The following is a 20,284-nucleotide window of genomic DNA, read 5'->3' as shown; positions in this document are numbered from 1 at the left end:
TTAGATACTTGACTAACTTAAAGCTATTAGTTAATCATTTTGTGACATGCCCAGAGGGCCATGTTGTCCCTTTAACCAAAGAGAGGGAAGAAATCGTGAGAGAGAGCAAATGAGTGCACTCTCTCCCTGAAAGCTCCTCAGCCCTGCCGTGACAGACAGAAAGAACAAACGCAGGGAGGAAGAGAGGGGGAAAAAGACGTCAGGGACCGAGTGAAAGAACAGAAAAGGGAGTGCGAGGCTGGCTGAGGCCGGAGAGTATGGTGCTGAGAGAGGAGACAGCGAGTGTGAAAGCAGAGTGTGGTCATTATAGCTGCCCTTCAGCGCTTTCCCCCACCTCTCCTCCAAACCTCTCTCCTTCTCTCTCTCTCCACGTTGCCAGGCGAGAGTTTGAGCGTAATGTGCGGCGACACTGTGAGACGATGAAGAATAATTCCTGTATTCAGAGTTGCCACCGCCCGACCCTCCTCCTCTTCATCCTCCTCCTCTCCCTCAACTCCACTGACAAGTCAGGCCTGGATATCATTGTATCATTTATCCCAGCCTCGCTTCTGCTACTCTGCCTCGTTTGCCCAGAGGGAAGTGTGAAAAGTGTGCGTGTACGAGTGTGTGTCTACATGTGTGAGGGTCTCCGAGTGTGAATGTAATTGTGTATATATGTGTCTGTGCGCGTTAGTGTCACTCTGCACTTGTGTGTATGTTGTGTGTGGAGCTGTAGCCGACTGCAAATGGGCTTTTGTGAAGTTTTTTTGGAGACTGCACTTAACAGCTAGCTCAAGGGAGACACACACACACACATACACACACACACACACACACACACACACACACACACACACACACACACACACACACACACACACACACACACACACACACACACACACACACACACACACACACACACACACACACAGGGCTGTAAGGGTTCACTGAAAAAGAGGGAGAGCGAGAGCACAGTGAGAGAGAGAGAATTAGGGCGAGATAGAGGAAGATGGTGAGAGTGGTGGGAAGCGCTTTTTAAAGCCCGGCTCCCGTGTCTGTTTTGAGTCGGACAGACAACAAGAGGTCCGGAGACACACTTTGTGCAGAGCATCAGAAATGGGCTTGTGGCTGACGGCAATCTACTTCACCCAATCTGCTCCACCACCGGCGGCGGCGGCAGCACGCAGCAAAACACTTGTTGTTGCTGCTGCTTCTGTCGCTCTGCTCACTCGAGCGATGAACTCGTCGTGGTCCGTGACCCGTCGCTCAAACTGCATCCAGGCCATTTTCTCCAAACTGTCACTCTAGCTGATACTAGTGACTTCCATCGCGTGATATTTCCGTGGTTTGGAGTTCGGTGTAAAGATACAAAGTTCTTTGATGTTGTTGAATCCACCACTTAATCTTATTTCTTCTTGAAAATGACAGTTTTCTTCACCGATGTGATGCTGAAGCATGTTTGTGACGTGAATAAGAGGCCGGGGTTGGTCTCTGAGCCGAGAGCAGTCAGAGAGCATGAGCTTGTTGTAATGCAGGTAATACTGCGTCATGTGCAGCCTGCGTAGGAAGTTATACCAAGATGATCCTCTTCTGTCTTTAGACGGTGAGAAAATATCAGGAGGTCCATCTCATGTTTACTCCAAGCGAGCCTCCACCTTCTGAGAGAAGCCTCGGGGCCTCGATGCACTTCAAAAGCAGTCCTCGTAAAACCTCCCTCTCTCCACACCTTTTTGACATTAGAATTTGCTGGACTGTGTCAGAAACCGACTGAGTGAGGTACGTAGAGCTGAGGAGCACCATTACCCTCGTTTATGCCGTTCCTTCCATCCAGACTACAAAGACATGGGAAAGGCACCGAGTCCTTGGAGAGAGATCAGGGAGGTGGTGGGATGCAGTCAGGAGGGGGACACGATGGCAGCCTGTACACTCCCCTTCCTAATGCGGCTTTTCAGATGGGGAGAGTCCTCCACCTTCAAACACCATCAGTCCGCACGTTGCAGGATCTAGTTAGTTAGAAGCACATTCAAGCCGGTGGGATTAATCAGTGGAAATGAACGGCTTATTATCATGGATATGTGTTGATGCTCACACAGCTCGTGGAATATGTCTTCAGTGCCCCTTGGGACTGCTTTGAATTAAAAAAAAAAAAAAAAAAAAAAGCATATTACTTGATTAAATAACCTAAAAACTTTTTTTTAATTTTCTGTAATCATACCTACACGTCTGTGAGCATGAGAACCGCACCGCTGAACATCAGCACACAACACAACACATAGAAGACAAAAAACTGGATGTGTGTTAATTTATACATTCAATGCAACTATATAAAGGTTTTTCAAGCAAATCCATAATGCAAACATATGAAACGGTATTTAAACCATAATAAATCTCCGAGACCGTTTCTGACCTGTGGAGTCAGATCAGGTTAAAACGTCATGTCGCTGTTGTTGATGCTGATCTCGTGAAATGTTACGTCACCGTTGTATTTTGCTGCAGAAAACCTCGTCCTTGAATAAGTGAATCTACGTCAGCTTCTTCTCTCGTGTGAAATCAGAATGACGACGTGCTCTCAAAGGAAACACTTTTAGGTGAAAAACATTTTGAAGTATTATTAATATTCTCAGCAGAGAGCGTGTAACCCGGCAGGCTTGATCACATCCATCATATCTGCACGTCGTGAAGCAAATTTAACTTTGATGAGATGTCTGCAAACTCTGGAAACACGCTTCACACAATGTGTTTTTCAGAGCGCATGCACTCAACGCACATGTAGACACACGTCCTGCCGACACCGTCACTCTGACTCGCATGTAGATATCTATCTCTCACACAACCTCTCCTGAGATGACCCTGAATGAAGGTGTGTTTATCAATAAAATATGGTGGCATGAATAAGTGATAGGATACATAATGGAGAGGTGGCGAAGCTGAGCCGAGCAACAATGGAACTTCCTGTCATCGGAACATCCAATCATGGACATGTCTGTGTGTTAGTCCTCCTTCCAACGATCCGAAGGAAAAAATCATCAGTTGATGAATCACAACCAAAGATTTGGACCAAAATCTGTTTCATCTTCTTACTGTGGCTGTCGATGGGTGTGAAGTTTCGTCGTCAGCTGATGGACAGCGTAAGCATCGACCGCCGCTCGCAGCTTCAGTGTTCTCTGTGAATGCAGACTGGTAACTCGGCTCGTATTAGCGTTAGCACAGCGACTCTGAAGTTCAGACCAATCAGCGACCAGTGTCCGTGGTTGGCCGCGTTTTCCCGCCCCCTCCTTCTCTGCAATTGGACGGCTGGTGACAGTGACGAGCGCGGCGTTAACAATTTTCAACTCTCGCCGACTAGAAAAAAATCGGCCAACTTTCAGATTTCCGTGCAGAATAAACGCTCAGCACCTCATCAAGTTGCCGGTTTCAGTAAAACCATTTTAAAACCACTGCTGAAGGTAGCTGCATGCCGATTGGTTAAAACTAACCCGAGGTCTCCGGAAAAGTCGGACGGAACAACTGAACAACTGTACTCGCTCGTCCCTAGTTTCCACGTGTCTGCGAGGAGGCATGGGACGTAACTTTTCCGGCAAAGTGATGGATTAGGTGTTAGCAGCGAGGGCGGACACCGTGCAGGACGCTGGTTTCGTGAGACATTTTTCTGTCATGACGTTCCATTCCACGATAAACAAAGCAGGTCTCCTCGTTGCCGTCACCCGGTTTTAAACGGTGCGTCGTTCGTTGTTTAGTGGACGCACTTCGTTTCCCTGAAGTTTAAAGAATGGGCCTCGTTGTGACGTAATTTGACAAAAGTTTTGTAAAGGAAGCTGAAGAAAGTGATGTGAAGATGACCACGAGCGTTTCTCTTCCCTCCCGCGTGACTCTGATCCGGATCACACTCCTTTATTCCCCGTCAGAATCTAACAGGAGCCGTGATCACATGACGTGAGTCGTAACCACGACGATGGCCCCCATCTCAAGATGTCTGATTCCAGTTTGAAGCAGTGGTTGATTGCTTTGTATGAAATTATTTCAGCATTAAATAATCTCAACAACCCATCATGTAAAACTCGCTGCACTGACTGCGATGCATTAACAGCTGTGTAATGGAGGACGTCAACAGGAGCTGCAGGGTGAAGCAGGATGAGACGGCTTCCACACATTAGACTTTTACAGACTTCCACCCCGCTGAGGCTTTTAAACACAATCAAGGTGAGTAGCATGGATTTCAAGTTAGAGACAAACACACTTTTGGCAAACAAAGTGTATCAATCATTCAGATGTAGAAAACTAAAAGACCGGCAGAGAATGAAAGTGAAGAAATGATCATGTTCTCTGTTTTCATGTGACAGACTGTTTGTGCGTTTAGGATCTGTGCAGCCACATGTTGGAGATGAAAGCTCAGCTGTGATCAGGCCACATTAAAACAATCAATGTTGATACTGTACAGATAATATCATCTCTCTGTCCCACTCCACATCAGTCAAATGCAAAAAAAAAAAGCAACACAAGGATGTTTAAATCAGACCTCATGATGAGCTCACTGATCTTCTGTCAAACACTGAGTCATTTTAGAGGAAAGCAGCTTTTTCAATCCTCTGATTGGTTTGTGTATGTTGTGTTTTACTGCTGATTAAAATTAAATTAAAAACCCAGATTGTCTTAGTTTGGACATTAATGCTGTTGGTAAAAATATAAATGTAAAAATTATAGTTTAAACGTAAATTTTTAAAAAAAGATTATTTTTTTTCTGAAATTCTTTTTATAATTAATATATGCATGAATATGACTGAATTTTAAAGACTTAAATGAACTAAAATCACAACAGCACTAATGTGCTACTACGTCCAAATCTTTTAAGGTGTAATGAAACTTTACAATATAAATAAATATATTTCCCCTCGGGGATTAATAAAGTAACTACCTAACCTAACCTAAATAGAAAATAATTAAACATTTTTCAGAATGCCCAAAAATAATTAGTTTATTTCTGAGGTGGTGCTGCTCCCAGACTGCTTCACCTGCTCTTTTATACGCATCACTGCAAATTTACAGTGGGTACAGAAAGTATTCAGACCCCTTTACATTTTTCACTCTTTGTTTCATTGCAGCCATTTGCTAAAATCAAAAAAGTTCATTTTATTTCTCATTAATGTACACTCAGCACCCCATCTTGACAGAAAAAAACAGAAATGTAGAAATTTGTGCAAATTTATTAAAAAAGAAAAACTGAAATATCACATGGTCATAAGTATTCAGACCCTTTGCTGTGACACTCATATTTAACTCACATGCTGTCCATTTCTTCTGATCCTCCTTGAGATGGTTCTACTCCTTCATTGGAGTCCAGCTGTGTTTAATTAAACTGATTGGACTTGATTAGGAAAGGCACACACCTGTCTATATAAGACCTTACAGCTCACAGTGCATGAGAACAGTGCTGTGAGAGGTGGAAACCTATGGGTTAAAAGCTGACCTTTTTTCAACCCTGATACTGAACTTTGTCTTTATTCAAACTCAGGAGTGTCAGATTTGATGCCATAAACAGCTATTCTGCTGATTTCTATATGGAAAGATAATAATAATGTAATGGAATTTCCTTTTTGTGTCCAGCTTCTCATCCACAAACAGCCTTTCAAAGGCCTCTGCTCATTCAGACCAATCCGCTGAACTCTTCCCCTCTTCACTCTTTCCTGACAGCTTTGTTAACTGTTTGTGTGTGTTTGTGTGCGTAGGGTTTGTGTTTCTCTCAGAGTTAACCTGTACACAAGAAGCCCTGCTACATCGGTGTTGTGCTTAATGGAACCGTGTTCCTCTTCTTACTGCTCTGTAGTTCGACATGAGTTTGCTTTCATTTGCTGCTGTTCTGGTTTCACACTTGCTCAAGGAAAAGCTTTGCTGAGACCAGTGTGTGTGTGTGCGTGTGTGTGTGTGTGTGTGTGTGTGTGTGTGTGTGTGTGTGTGTGTGTGTGTGTGTGTGTGTGTGTGTAGGTGTATGCTAGAAGTCTGTGTATTACTACAGTGGCTACATTTAGACGGAGAAATCAGGACACCGTTAGCGTTTTATCAAAACAGCATCCAATTCAGTTATGTAACCGTGCTGGTGGACTGGTTCACTGGTGGACTGGTTCTCTGGTGGACTGGTTCACTGGTGGGCTGGTTCACTGGTGGACTGGTTCTCTGGTGGACTGGTTCGCTGGTGGGCTGGTGGACTGGTTCGCTGGTGGGCTGGTGAGCTGGTGAGCTGGTGGACTGGTTCGCTGGAGGGCTGGTGAGCTGGTGGGCTGGTGAGCTGGTGGACTGGTTCGCTGGAGGGCTGGTGAGCTGGTGGACTGGTTTGCTGGCGGGCTGGTTTGCTGGCAGACTGGTGAGCTGGCGGACTGGTTCGCTGGCGAGCTGGCGGACTGGTTCGCTGGCGGACTGGTGAGCTGGCGAGCTGGTGGACTGGTGAGCTGGCGAGCTGGTGGACTGGTGAGCTGGTGGGCTGGTGGACTGGTGAGCTGGTGGGCTGGTGCAGTAAGGACTGCTAACATCCGTTATATTGCATTGAGACATCAGAAAAGACGGCCACCGTGTTTCAGATATCTGACCTGATGGGCACAGACACACCACACACACACAGCTTTCAGGAGGCAGGACAGACTGCAGGACGATGAGATCTGAATCCAGGCGGTGACGACGAGATGTTTTTTGTTTTGAAACCCCAACCATGTTTTAATTTTTTTAACCTTCCTGCTGTACTCGGGTCTTTCGTTGCATCAAAATGGCTGTGAAAACGGGTCACGAAAGACCCGAGCGCAGCAGGAAGGTTAATTGTGCACATAGAGAAAGCATGCAGGGATCTTGGCCTATAAAGAATCTAAGTGAGCAGAGATGCAACATGATGTGAGAGTTGCAACCTAGACAGAGCAATGCAGCTGTGTTTTTCTCAGCCATACAATTCTGTATTGATTCTCTTTATACATACAAAGATAGATATATATATTACATTACCAAAACACCTGTTGTTATTAATGACTAACTTGAGAGAGGTTTCCATAACAATACATAGTGTGACGCACAAACAATATGCTGTATTTTTAGCCCTTTTCTGTGATAACACACATCGCGCACACACATCACACACACACACACACACACACACACACACACACACACACACACACACACCGTGTGTAGCTGTATCTGGCTCTTACCTTGGCGTGGTTGTGGAGCTGGTCCAATACGTGATGTGATGATAAGCGACAGCCTCCTGACGCTGTGCTGTCCATCAGTCCTCTCAGTGGACACTAACACCAGCAGCCTCTTTCAGCTGAGACCAGCCGTCCTGTCCAAAACCATCGGCGGGGGTCTCCCAACATGCGTGTCAAAGGACATCAGGACATATGTGTGTGAGTGTGTTTGTGTTCAGGTTGGGATGCTTCAGACTGAGATCTGTTCCCTACTACAGGCAGTCTGCTCATGAAGTGCTTACACAAGGAGAACTCTTTGGATGTGCTTACTGTTGATGCACATCACTTTAAAATGCCTATGTGAGCCTTGAGCACTTTTTTTTAAATGTGTAGAAATGGTCACTGGTCTGGACATTCACATTCTGGACTCTGAGCTGTATCCTCCAGGAATACACCATCACGGCTAACATTGATTATCTCATGATAAGGTGATGGTCTGGGATGTATTGGATGTTAAGTTATTGGATCCTGTTGTGTGCAGCAGAAATGAACAGTGGAAAAACTGGATCTCTGAATTGGCTCAGGCTTGTTGGGTGCTCCCGGTCAGCAGCGCCGATTACCTGGACCGACCATGACCCGGCACCTGGAACAGATCTGATCCACGACGGCTCCACCACGCAGCTACAAAGATCTGCTGTTAATGTCCTGCTGCCAGATACCACATGACACCTTCAGAGGTCTTCTGGAGTCCACGCCTTGATGAGCTGGAGCTGTTTTGGCAGCGTGCAAAGGACCAACAGCATATTAGGCAGCGGTGGTCACAGTGTTTTGGCTCATCGGTGTATATGGACCATATAGGAACGGGCTTTGTAATGGAATATATTGTAGCTCTTGAAAGCAAATTCTGTTATTTTTGGATCGAGGCTTCTACGATTTAAACAAAACCAAAAAAAAAATCCAACAGCTTTCACTTCACCAAACAAAATCCAAAAACAACAATTATAGAGGAACCAAGAATTACATGCTTGCTGTTGTATCCACTCAGCAACGTATTGATCCAAGGAGGAGAAGCAAGCAGAGGACATCAAACCAGGCCATCATATCAAAACAAGCCCGTAGCCACGCTAGCTCCCACGTTATGAGGTAATGCTGCTAATAAGCTCTCGCTACTCTGGGAGTACACGTAACTATGGCGAGCACGGTAGATCAAAGTTGGACCAGGAAGTGGTCTGTAAATTGTGACGGACTTTTAGAACAGACAGTTTTATGGTTTTGTTTTTGCTGCTAAAAAGGTTTGTCTAACCCGGGAGGTTTGTTTAAAACCTGTCTGACTCCTCGTGTTTCTTGTCATTGTTGGATGTCATTATCAGGTTCCAGCAATTACTTTGCTGTGTGCAGTGATCATAATCAATAGAACCAATGCCTTGAGCTACGAAAGTAAATAGTAAAATGATAGTAAATCATAGTTTTCCACTTATTATGTGTCTTTGAATTAGGAAAGTCCACACATGTTGTAATCTGCTGTTGAATTCGACCAGACGTTACTTGTCTGTGTGATCATTGAATTCTCCTCCATATTTTCTGTGTACGTTACTCATTGGATGGTTAGTTATTGCTGTGTTTTGGCCCGTGTGAGCAGCAGTCGGCCCATAAAGCAGCTCCATACAGTGTCCGGTGCTGCGGCGGCTGTCAGTCTGCTCTGGGTAAGTAGCCCGTCGGAGCCTGGGTCACCATTAGGTTTTCATTAGAGGCCTAATTCAAAGCGGCCCACGTAGAGTGTCAGGACTGTCCCGGCCTGTTGTTGGCACCCCTTATAACACACTCTAATGAGCAGCCGCTGGGAAAGCTGTGGTCAGCTGTGTGTATGAAGCTGGTGAAACTCAGAATATACGGCCAGAGGAGACGAAGAGAAAGTCCCCGCTCACAGCTCTGAATTAGCCCCATGAATCACTTACTTTCTTTTTCATTTGTTCCTTAATCACGCAACCTGTTGAGTATGATGATTCATGGGAGTAGCTGCTGGCTTCAGTTCAGTCTGTGGAGTTCAAGCAGGAGGTCGTCACACACTCTCTGTGGACGACGTGCCAGGATGTTGGCTGGACTCCGTTAGCTCGTTGTCAGAGGTGCTTTAAGCATCTTGAGGCCTCTGTGATTATTAAGGAGAGATGTAGACGGGTGGATTATCAGTCCAGGTGGGGATGGATTCATGAGGACACCATTAACCAGCCTGTCTCCAGCTAACGGACAAATACGAATGAATACAAACACGAGGGACTCGCTGAGCTCGATCGAGGACATCCAGCACGCAGCTCCGTGTGCACATCTCTGCTGATGCACTGTGTGGTGTGTGTGTCTCCAGCCGCATTAATGTGCGCTGTCCGTTACACAGGAGGGTGTGTTAAGCCTGGCTTTTCACAGTCCATCAGGATGATCTCCGGTAGATGTTAATGAGCTTTCCCACTAATGTGGGCTCAGTCGTCCAACTGGACAGCTTTCTAAGGATTGTGCAGACCAAAGGCTCATATAGTGATGTTGACATGCTTTCATGTCTAAAACATCTGTAAATCCTCATTGATGGTATTTTTACATATATTATTGGTACAGTTGAGCTTAAGGTATAACATGCCGGTGCCATAGATAAAGAACATTGATTATAAAATACTAAATTTGTGATGTGAATAGATATTCTGACACATGTAGCCTTCACTGAAACCCAATGACCTTCCAGAAACCAGACTCACATTGCTCCTCCAAATACACATCTTGGTTATATCATCACATTCTGTTGTGGTAGAAAGAGATGCTTTCATGGCACAAAGAAGGCAGGAGGAAAAATGATGGCTCTGAGATGACATTTCCATAGGCAAAGACAAACCCACGGTTCATCATGGCACCATCATGAATAAGAAGTTGGTCAATGCCTGATCACCACATCCTGAATGTTATAGAAAACTATTCAGAGCAAAAGGCCGTGAAATGGCACCGACACTGGTTACATAAAAAACAAGATCTAATTTATTTTATGATTTGTAGGCCTGGCAGTTTGCCTTCAGTTGTAACCTTGCACCTAAAAATAAACCATGGCCTTTTGTAAATATGTGCAAAATGACTATCCGGCGTTTTACTGCTCCCTGCCAGTCTTCGGCACGCCCAGGTCCCCCCCGGGCTCACTGCCCTGCTTGCTTTGCACTCGACCCCAGTACCCAAAACCCAGCAGGTCGTGGGTCCACGGGGGATCTCAGGTTGTGTCATGGTATGGCTGAGCTCGCCCTCAGACATCTGCAGGGAGCTCAGATTGATCCTGAATGTGATGCTGAGCTGCGGGATCCCCAGGAGGAGGAGAGGGATGTCGGGACACACTTGCATATCCTGTTGCCACCACAATCTGAGTGTTGTTAACCAGAAGGAAACGGACGGATGCAACAATGACCTGTTGTGTCTCACATGCTTTTATCATGTGCTTTCATAACTTGGTAAAAGATTAAATTCAGAGAAACGTATTAAATACTTGTTGAGGTGTCCTGAACCAAGATGCTGAATCCGTCTCCATCCAAACAGTTTGTGTATCACAGTGTTGGTGAAGAAAAGCTTCTGCCACATCCATGTGATGTAATGTCAAAGATTTCAGTTTTATTGATACTTCATAATTTGCTCTGTTGTTCTGTGTGAAGGTCTAAAGTCAGTGCTACGAGCTCAAAGAAACGCAACCTTCGTTCAACACCAGCACGACCGTGAATCAATTCTCACATAAGCGAGTTACAGTGCACACACACGTCTGTGAGGGAGTGTGTGTGACACCGTTGGGGGTTGGAATGTGATGTGAGAGCACTAATCAGAGGCAGCTGCGGCCAGCGGTGAGATTAAAGTTAAAAGACAAAAACAATCAGCTGGGATAAGTATACTATCGCTATGGGTTACTGCCCCCATCCCAGCCTCTCAGGGGGGGGAGAGGGATGGATGGGAGGATGGATGAGACTCTACCCGGCCCGGCTGGCACAGAACCTCTGATTAAAAGCTCCTTTGTGTTCTCTTTGATCCCTTCCTCTCAGTGGTGAGTCTAGTCTCACCACAACATGCACATGACACACACTGCCAGTCAGGGCCTCAGGAAGTGCTCTGTGTATGTAGCTCTGTGTGTGTGTGTGTGTGTGTGTGTGTGTGTGTGTGTGTGTGTGTGTGTGTGTGTGTGTGTGTGTGTGTGTGTGTGTGTGTGTGTGTGTGTGTGTGTGTGTGTGTGTGTGTGTGTGTGTGTGTGTGTGTGTGTGTGTGTGTGTGCTGATGGAGATAAAGGCAGTTGATTTCATGGGTTCCCTAGGTCTTGCATGTCGCGTTGGAGTCTGGATCATAATCACAATTAGTCCAGTTTTCTGGGCACAGAATTAAGAATGCTCTTTAAAAATAAAACGCTCATTTATTAACGTAGGGTGCACTTAGTAGATTTTATTTTTTTTCTCGAGCTTAAGCGATTCCCTTTAAGAGTAGAAGTATGTAAAAGATGAAAAGATGATGTGCCGCTGAGGCTTTTTAGCTACAGCGACATTATTTGTTGTAGTTTGTGTTTGAAAGTAGATTTAGCCTGTGTGTTTGTATGAAAATGAAAGTGTGTATGCTGCAGTCTGCATGTGTTTGTGTGAGAGCGTAAGAGGATTAAGGCCTGTTCACAGCCGCGGGTGCAGACTGCAGCGTTGCCGGCCGTTCCCTCTGTGTGTCCGATTGGCTGATGTGGTATTAACTTGCTGCTGTGTTGTTATATGTGTCTCTGTCGGATTGTGAGGACACGTCTCCTAAACGAGCTGAATTTCCCTCCTTGTTCAACACTGCCAAGAACCATCCATCCAACTCTGGCCTGAAAAACCTCCCTGTTATCTCCAGCTGTGGCCTCCGCTGCTGTTGTACTGATAGCTCTGCGTCTCGGGCTGCGTTTTCTTTTGAAGTCGGGCCACTGGTGTCGGCCCAGAACAGCTCCAGTCCCAGCAGTGAAGACTGAAAGGTGCCAAACATGCCGAAAATCTGGAGACAACGCTTTCAAGAACCTTTTTATAACTTATAGTCGCCAACATGTTATTTGAGAAGATTCTTCTTCTTGCGAAAAGAAAGCTCTGGAGAAATCAGAGCAAAACAGATCCAGATAGTCCCCCCTAAAATGCTGCTATCAGCTTTCAAATTTTAAAGAGACCATTTTTGACATTTAATATGACATTTTTAAAGATAAACTACTCCACATTAGCACAAAATATTTGTCACCCGGTTCAGATCAGCCATCCTTTAAAAGCCCATATCAGTCAGGCCTACAGTAGTTTCTGTTTCTTCCCTGGCCTCCGTCCAGAACGGCATTATCTACACATCACGTCGGACAAAACCACCCTGTAAATAACCATATTACTTTACCTTGTGACATCAGCCCAGAGGAAAAGATCCCCAACATTAGAGCGCCGGGGGATTGTGTCAGGGGCGTGAGAGGTTAAGACTTGTTGAATAGCTGGTAGGCGTCACACAATGAGGTGGATTAGGCAGCACTAGAAAGGGCCTTTAGGGCTTTACTGGGGTGTTCAGCAGCTTACAGCGCCTACAATAACAGTGCAACAGTGCACATCCCGCTGAGCGAACCGCTGTCGGCGAAAAGGCGAGCTGGGAGGGCAAAGTGTCCGGCAGCGACGCTCGGCAGGCTGTCGGGATAGCAGTCGAGTTAACGGGGAGTTAGACTGATTGACAGGAAGACTTCAACTAAAGGGTCAAAAAGAAGCACAGCAGCATTTAGCTGAGGGACCCCCGGGTCGTCCTGAAGGACCCCCAGCTCCTCATGAAGGACCTCCGGGTGTCCCACAGGTGAGAGGGTTAGGAGTGCTCGAGGAGCTGCTCCGTCATCGGTGGCTCCTGCACTTGTCTCTGATTAACTGGAGCTGTAAATGAAATCAGTACAGTCAAATCTAATTTCATGGTAGTGTTTAAAGACAAATACAACATGTGTATTATGTTGTCCCTACGCTAAACCCCATCCACACCATTAACTTCAAAACCTGCTAAATTAAATGAAAACATGTAGAAGAGTTCAAAATATAAAGACATCACCTAATAGATCAATAGAAGTAAAAACATCAGATCAAAACAAAAGAAGTTGTTAGCAACTATTAGCTCCAGTATTGTAAGTACCAGTATTGGCCCCTTAAATCCTCATTTATGTGAACCAGCAGTCCTCGCCTCTGCCTGGGATTACTGCAGCATTTCTGCCCTCTGTAGTGTTGGGAATTAAAGGGGGGAGGGAAGGGGGATAACACCGCAGTGTGGCACATTGCGTGTTAGCTGGGATAATAACAGTGTGGCTTGTATGAGGTTCCCTGAGCCAGAGTAAGAAGCCCCCCTCCCTCCCCCTGCATACCCAACCATGACAAAGACAGTTGCCACATTAGGATGTATTAACGACACATCGTGGTTTTGGTGTCAGTGCAGGATGAATTTAGAAAAGACTTTAGGATTGGTGTTCATCTGCAGGTCAGTGTTCTGCATGTTGTTTCTGACTGACAGGTCACTGACTGACAGGTCACGGGCTAACAGCAGGATGTTCACTGGGAACTCCAGTAGTGATGTCACAGTGGCATACGACACTGGCACCTACAGAGTGCCACTGGAACCGGTAGCGAGACAAGGGGACATTGATATGTCTATACATATATATATATATATATCAATGTGCATATGCACTGTGATTACACCAGGGTAAGGCTATTAGAAGGTAAATATAGCAGGTTCTCCCCTTGTACACATGGTTTGAGTCAAAGTCCATTCAAGTATCATTATGTCTTCATTAAAATGTTCCAAAACTGCGTGTTTTAGCAAGAGTAAATATCATTTCTACCCATCACTAAGACCTATTTCATTTGGTTGCTTTATTCTCAAAGTTTACGAAGAACTAAGGCATGATGGGAACTGACAATATCGTCAGTCTAAGGGGGCGGGGCCTAAACCCGGCTCCTCTGAGCTGTGACCAGTCAACTTACTTTATGATGTGGAACCCAGTTTACAATTCACTGAGCCTCGCATTCATCACAGCAAATACATAACATTAGTTACATGTTGGATTGTCCCGACAGGAGTCAGAGGAACAACTGACCGCAAGACACAAGACACACAGAGAGACGGACAAGCCACTGCTAACTGCTAAGCTGAAGTAGCTGACAGATCTGAAGAGCTTGTAAACAACTGAGTGATCAGAGAGAAAGTCTGTTAACGGAAGCAGAGAGCTGTGAGCAGAACTAGTGTACGTTTAAATGTACAGCAGGTAATTAACCGCTGTGAAGATGAATAGAGCACGTTTACTGAGATGACAGAGCAGCAACACCTCCACCGCCAACGTAATACCGGAAACCAGAAATGAGACAATACACTTCCTGGCTGCAACTCGTGCTCCAGTTCTTCCTCGTTGGTTGCAGCCGGTCGGCCTGTTCTTGATGTCCTAAACAACACGCAGCGTTCTCAGAAATACCTATTTTTTTTTTTAATATGGAGTATTTATTTTATTTAATCATAATCTAATTATACAGGGAAGGAAACCCTGTCCTTGGATTTCATTTGGATCACAATCTTTTTTTTAATCAAAATGAATGAATAAACAAATGAATATTCAAGCGAAATTTAAAAATATAATAATATTGAACCCACTACAGAGATATATATCGTATTTCAGTCAAAGTATATCATGATATGACTTTTGGTGTATATCTTGGCCTCCCAAACAGACGGCTGCAGACACCATGGAGGTCGTGATTTTTGAAATATGTAATGCTAAATATTTTTTCGTGACTGTTTGACATACCGTGACTTTTGATTCTCTTTCAAACCTTATGAAACCATTTTAATCTGGAAGTACCATAATTACCATCATTTAGTCAGGGAGGCTGAGATTTAAAAAGAACAACAACAACAACAACAACAAAAATAACTATGACATTATCTGAAGGTGAGTGTCCCCCCCCCCCCCCCCACACACACACTTCAAAACTCTGAGAGCACCTCAGTCTTTATTCTGCTAATATAGCTACACTGATTTTTATTGTTGGTAAAAAAAAAAATTAAAAACCATTCCTGGCCTTTTCTTTTACATCCTCTCAGGGGACTTGAGGTGATGGTCAATATAAATTCACAAAATACATCTTAGTGTTTCTTTATTTTTCTCACACCGAAGCCCGTCCTGGATTGTACTAAAAGTTTGAGGCACGCTTTGAAAAATAATAGTTATTTTCTGTTAAATTGGTACAAATGCAGTCAACAGAATAATGAAGGTCCAAGAAACATGTACAAACACACAATCCTGCTAGATGCCTTTGTAACATGCTCGGGATGTTTCTGTGCTGAAGTCACTGTCACTGTGATAACTTTATTTTAAATGGTGTCTGTAAGGTGTCAAACTTGTGGATTTATTTCCTAAAAAAAAGGCCATCTTGGGTCACATCTCATATGCATCCCGTTGAGTTAGCAGTGCTGACTGCTCGTGTAAAACCAGCCCGTACACCTCCAGGGTTGTGGCATGCATCTTCGCAGGTCAATCTGTGTTGAGGCATCGAGATTTTCCTTTTTCCCAGTGCTAATACGTCATCTCATCTCATGTTCTGTCCTCTAGTCTCAGCAAACATCAGGCTGCTGCCCGACGTGCGCTCGAAGCTCTGTTGAATGAAAACATTTGATCCTCTTTATTCCACAAACCTACATGAACAGTGACCATGTGCACTTTCCTCTTCATGTACACGCATTATCAAAATCCTGCTCTCGACGTGTCGATGACAGTCGCACTCTGTCACGGATGCACACGCTGCTGCACGTTTCCAGGGCGTCGACCCGGCAGCGGAGCAGCGGAGCAGCCGGCAGCGGCGGCCAATTAAACCCAGCGAGACGCCTGATGGACGTCACCATACACTACATGCGTCAAGGTCCTAATGCTGTGCTGCCACTTACACGCACGCCATTCGGTCCACATATCGAACGAGATGGTTTACAGCATGTAATAATAGTAATGAGTTCCGTATGGAGAGATCCTGACTAGAGCAGCGTGGTCAGCGAGGGATGTTTGAGAGGATGTTTGAGGGGCTGTGGAGCAGCGGGACATGTCACCCAGAGAACATGAGTCGCGTCCCAGAATAACTGATGTCCGCTGACACTCCGGGTTAATCCCACAGATGTGGACTTCATATGCTTCGAACACAAATATAACTTCATAGCGTTCTCATGAGCAATTCATGGTGGAGACCAAGAAGGGAAACTCCTGGGATCGGTGTCAGCCCTTCCTCTTCATACTGTCTGTTAAATCAAGTTACAATTTTACAAAATGAACAAACTTTGTGATTTTAAAATCCTCCTATGTCTCCTGAAGTGTATAAATTTGCACCAGTTTACAGGATAAATCTGGAAAAACGTATTGTATATCTTATTTTCATGGTGGGAAGCATCACGTCTGTGAGTTCAGAGAATCGTGTACCCAGACAGGTGATCAAAACACACCAATGTTGGTCACATTCTCCCGTTAAACATGAAAAACTGAGAGGAAGCACGACCACTGCAGAGAAGGTAGTCTGCACACTGTAAAGTAATTACTACAAGAGAGTGTTTGTGCAACAGTTAGTTAACCTGTCTGATCATGTGACTGCTCACGTTTGCTCTAATAATAAGCAGTGGGATGTGAATACGATGTGAGCTGAAGTATCTTTCAGGAAGGTCTCCCAAACCAGTTTAACAGAGCTCTGTGCTCCAACCAGTAGATACACCTCATCCTGCGTCACATGACATTGACCTGCCAGTCAGCTTTTGAAACGTGTAACTTCCACGCGTAGACAGGCCAAAGTGTGTCTATATCACGTCTTGCCGTGATACTGGATTGCTGCTGTTGAAAGTTTTATCTGCCTTCAGATACAACAAGTTTTACAAATCTACATGGTTCTCCAAACATGTCGGGCTGCGTCTGAGGTTCAATATGAACATGATGCTTTTAAAGTAAACATTTCTGGTTCATCTAACAAAACAAGTCAAACTTCCATCCATGAAGGAGCTGTGCCGAAACTAAACACTGTCAAATTAGCTAAAGTCTGATCAAGAAATATGCAGAAAAGACCTGCATTCTTCTGTCTCTTCATACTGTAGTTTCCAGCGGATGCTGTCGACATATTTCAGTGTTGAGGGTCCAGAGGCAGCGTTGAAATTTATGAGTGGAGAAAGTAGCGTGTCAGTGAGGACTCCAGTGGCTCTGAGTAAACCATGGCTTTGTAAGGAGGCAGATAGAGGTGACATATGTGCATCTACTGTGTGATTAACCTTCTTTCTCTCTGTCCGTCTGCAGAGCTGCAGAGGGAGGGCAGCATCGAGACCCTCAGCAACAGCTCGGGTTCCACCAGCGGCAGCATCCCGCGCAACTTCGAGGGCTACCGGTCCCCCCTGCCCACCAACGAGAGCCAGCCGCTCAGCCTCTTCCCCACCAACTTCCCCTAGAGCCCCGCCCCGCCCCTCCTCCAGCGCCCGGCCCACCTGCCTGCCCTCCATCTGTCCGCCCAGCATCGCACGGACACACTGATGTGTTGAACTGAGACCAAATCGTATCTGGGATTTGTGTGTCTCTGTGCAGTGTGTTTTGTGTTCTCTGTGTTCTCATACAGCTGCTCACAGATCAGCGTGAGTGTGGCTGCATCCAGTGTTACTATTTCATTTCTGGGATTGGATTTTGAAGGCTGATATTTTATTGTTGTTGTTGTTGTTGTTGTTGAAGCTGCCGACAGCTGCACCTTGTTCAGGTTTCCAGTTAATTTCAATTTTAGGGTCAAAATCATTCCAAAACTAAAGATGATTTGATGTTTACCGTCAGGGTGGAAGCACATATTAATTGTAAACTTTTGAAAACCCCATTTCTTCAAAGCTTAGCTGCTGTTTTAGGTTTTGCTGAGCAACCAACCAAATAAAATGCAGATGAAATGCAGTTTTGTATTTTGATAGAGCTTGGATCTGGGAGGAACTCCCTTTATGTTCAATATCAGCCCCAGTCTGACCTGCTTGTTACCTCGCTGTTGTGTCCGTCAGCAGCCGGTCCACACAGGCATCGTTCTCTCCTCTGCAGCTGACGTCTGCTGTTTCCTCGGCCGCCATCACTCTCTGCGTGTGTGTTTCAAGTTTTACGGTGTGCCTATTGTCTGAATGAGCCATAAGAAAGGGAGCACCGACAGAGGAAAAAAAAAAACATTTATTCCAGTCAGTGACATGTAGCTGCTCCTTCTTCCCTCCTCATGTGTGTGTGTGTGTGTGTGTGTGTGTGTGTGTGTGTGTGTGTGTGTGTGTGTGTGTGTGTGTGTGTGTGTGTGTGTGTGTGTGTGTGTGCGTGCGTGCGTGCGTGCGTGCGTGCTGCTGCTCTTATGGCCTCTCGCTAAATGTTTTTGATTAAATTTGCTTCTCTCATGCCTTTGATTTTCATGTAATTCCATTTGACAAAAGATGCAGTAATGAGACGACACTATTACTACGTTGCTGAAGTCATTTAGATGTTTACAGTGTAATTGAGATATGTTTCTGAAATCATTTAGATATATTCCCCACTCGGCCTTTCCAGATAGTAAATTTTAATTGAGCGGAGTAATGGAGGCCTGTGTAGCCGTCATGCTGTATTTTGTACATTAGCAACTTTTGACCAAATTTCTTTCCCCGCCTCTAGTTATAAATCTTTAAAAAAAAGTGAAATGTATTTTCCTAAAACGTTCTAGCTTTGCCTGTCTTTGATAATCAGACTCCTTTCACACACTTTTCCTGTTAGTTTTTCCTGAGCAGAATGTTTAAATGGGTGAAAAATAAATGCACTATTTACAGAGTCACCTTAGACAACATGTAAAATGGAGTGCACAGTCCCACATGTCTGAGTGTTGTTCGCCTGGCTGCATGTCATAATGCCTCGCTCACTGAATGAGCAGAAAAGGGCATGAATCTACTAATTCAGAGCAAATGCTTGTTATTGAAGGTAGGATTGGATCTGTAAAATACGGACTTCTTTTCTCAGCATTCATGCAAGTAAAAACATAATAAAAGTCGAGGAAACGAAGCTGTCTGTCTTTCTGTCTCACTCTGATTGCTCCTAATTGTGCCGTTCACATTTCAACCACGGCGGTGACCATCAGCACATAGTACCGCTGGTAATTAGTACCATATTTTTTAAGAGGCAGTAAAGTGTTGTTAAAGGGACTTTTTATGGCCGACTCTGGCTCTTTGTTCTGAGAGAGTGGAGAAACGAGAAGCCATGTTTGTTTCTCTGCTAATCAGCAAAACTTAAAAAATCACGAGTCTCTTATGTACAGATTTATTTTCTTCTTTTAAAATAAAGTAAGACGTTGGGCTGAAGACATTTAAGCTAATTTAAATTAAATTAGATTTGCAGTGCATTACTCTTTGTATGCTTTATTTCATCTCATCTACGTGTTCATAAGCTACCAGTCATAAAATTTAAAAGGGGCCCTTGCCCAGCTACAGTGGAACACGTCCAACCCAGAAGAGATGGTCTGAAAAAGTCTGCACAAACATTACAATAAATAACTTATTACAACTTCATGCCGGAAACATTTTTAAATTAAGAACAGTGTTCCTGTGTTCACATATATCTGAAAATAAAAATCAGTTACAGCATGAGCTGGAGAACACAATGAAAACATAAAATGAACCATTGCAAAATGTGTTTGTTTAGGGTTGTATGCAAGACTCCCTGATGAACAAAGTAGAAATAAGCTCCAGCTGGCAGCATGTGTCTCTGCCTTTTCATCCACAAGAAACTTCAGCATTATGCAACAAGCACAAGAGCAACACTGCCGTTTGCAACTGAACATTATTTTATTTCAACAAGTTCTTACAAACACTTTACATTGTTCTACGTAGGCAGAAGTACAAATTATAAACACCGAAGAAATCTCCATCACCATCAGAGGCACTTTTAAAAAAAATATGTCATACATAACAAGAATGCCAGACACCAAATAAAATTAAAAAATACTTAAAACAGACTCTTGTCAGTTTATAATAAACTTGATCATTTCAAAGATGCACACATGGAAGAGGCAGTAAATGCATAACAATCTGTGTGCTAGGAGAATTACTGACCTTTAAACTGTGAGTTCAAGCATTAAGTCAGACAGACG

The 20,284-nt window shown here is 44.5% G+C and overlaps 1 protein-coding gene across 1 annotated transcript in view; it reads left to right on the top strand.

The window, feature by feature from the left end:
- LOC138635322 (BCAS3 microtubule associated cell migration factor-like) overlaps window positions 1-19,190 on the top strand; it is a 32,238-nt gene extending 13,048 nt beyond the window's left edge. The window contains exon 2 of the mRNA XM_069722743.1: window positions 17,464-19,190. Coding sequence (XP_069578844.1) covers window positions 17,464-17,612 — 149 coding nt within the window. The 3' untranslated portion in view covers window positions 17,613-19,190. The remainder of the gene's footprint in view (window positions 1-17,463) is intronic.
- Window positions 19,191-20,284: the final 1,094 nt, after the last annotated feature.

The sequence above is a fragment of the Brachyistius frenatus genome, unplaced genomic scaffold (assembly GCF_029030835.1).
Source record: "Brachyistius frenatus isolate BFR_SWC_R1_liver_20210118 unplaced genomic scaffold, ASM2903083v1 Contig_303, whole genome shotgun sequence".
NCBI lineage: Eukaryota > Metazoa > Chordata > Actinopteri > Embiotocidae > Brachyistius > Brachyistius frenatus.
Note: the sequence above shows the minus strand (reverse complement) of the source record. Positions and strands in the feature narration are given on the sequence as shown.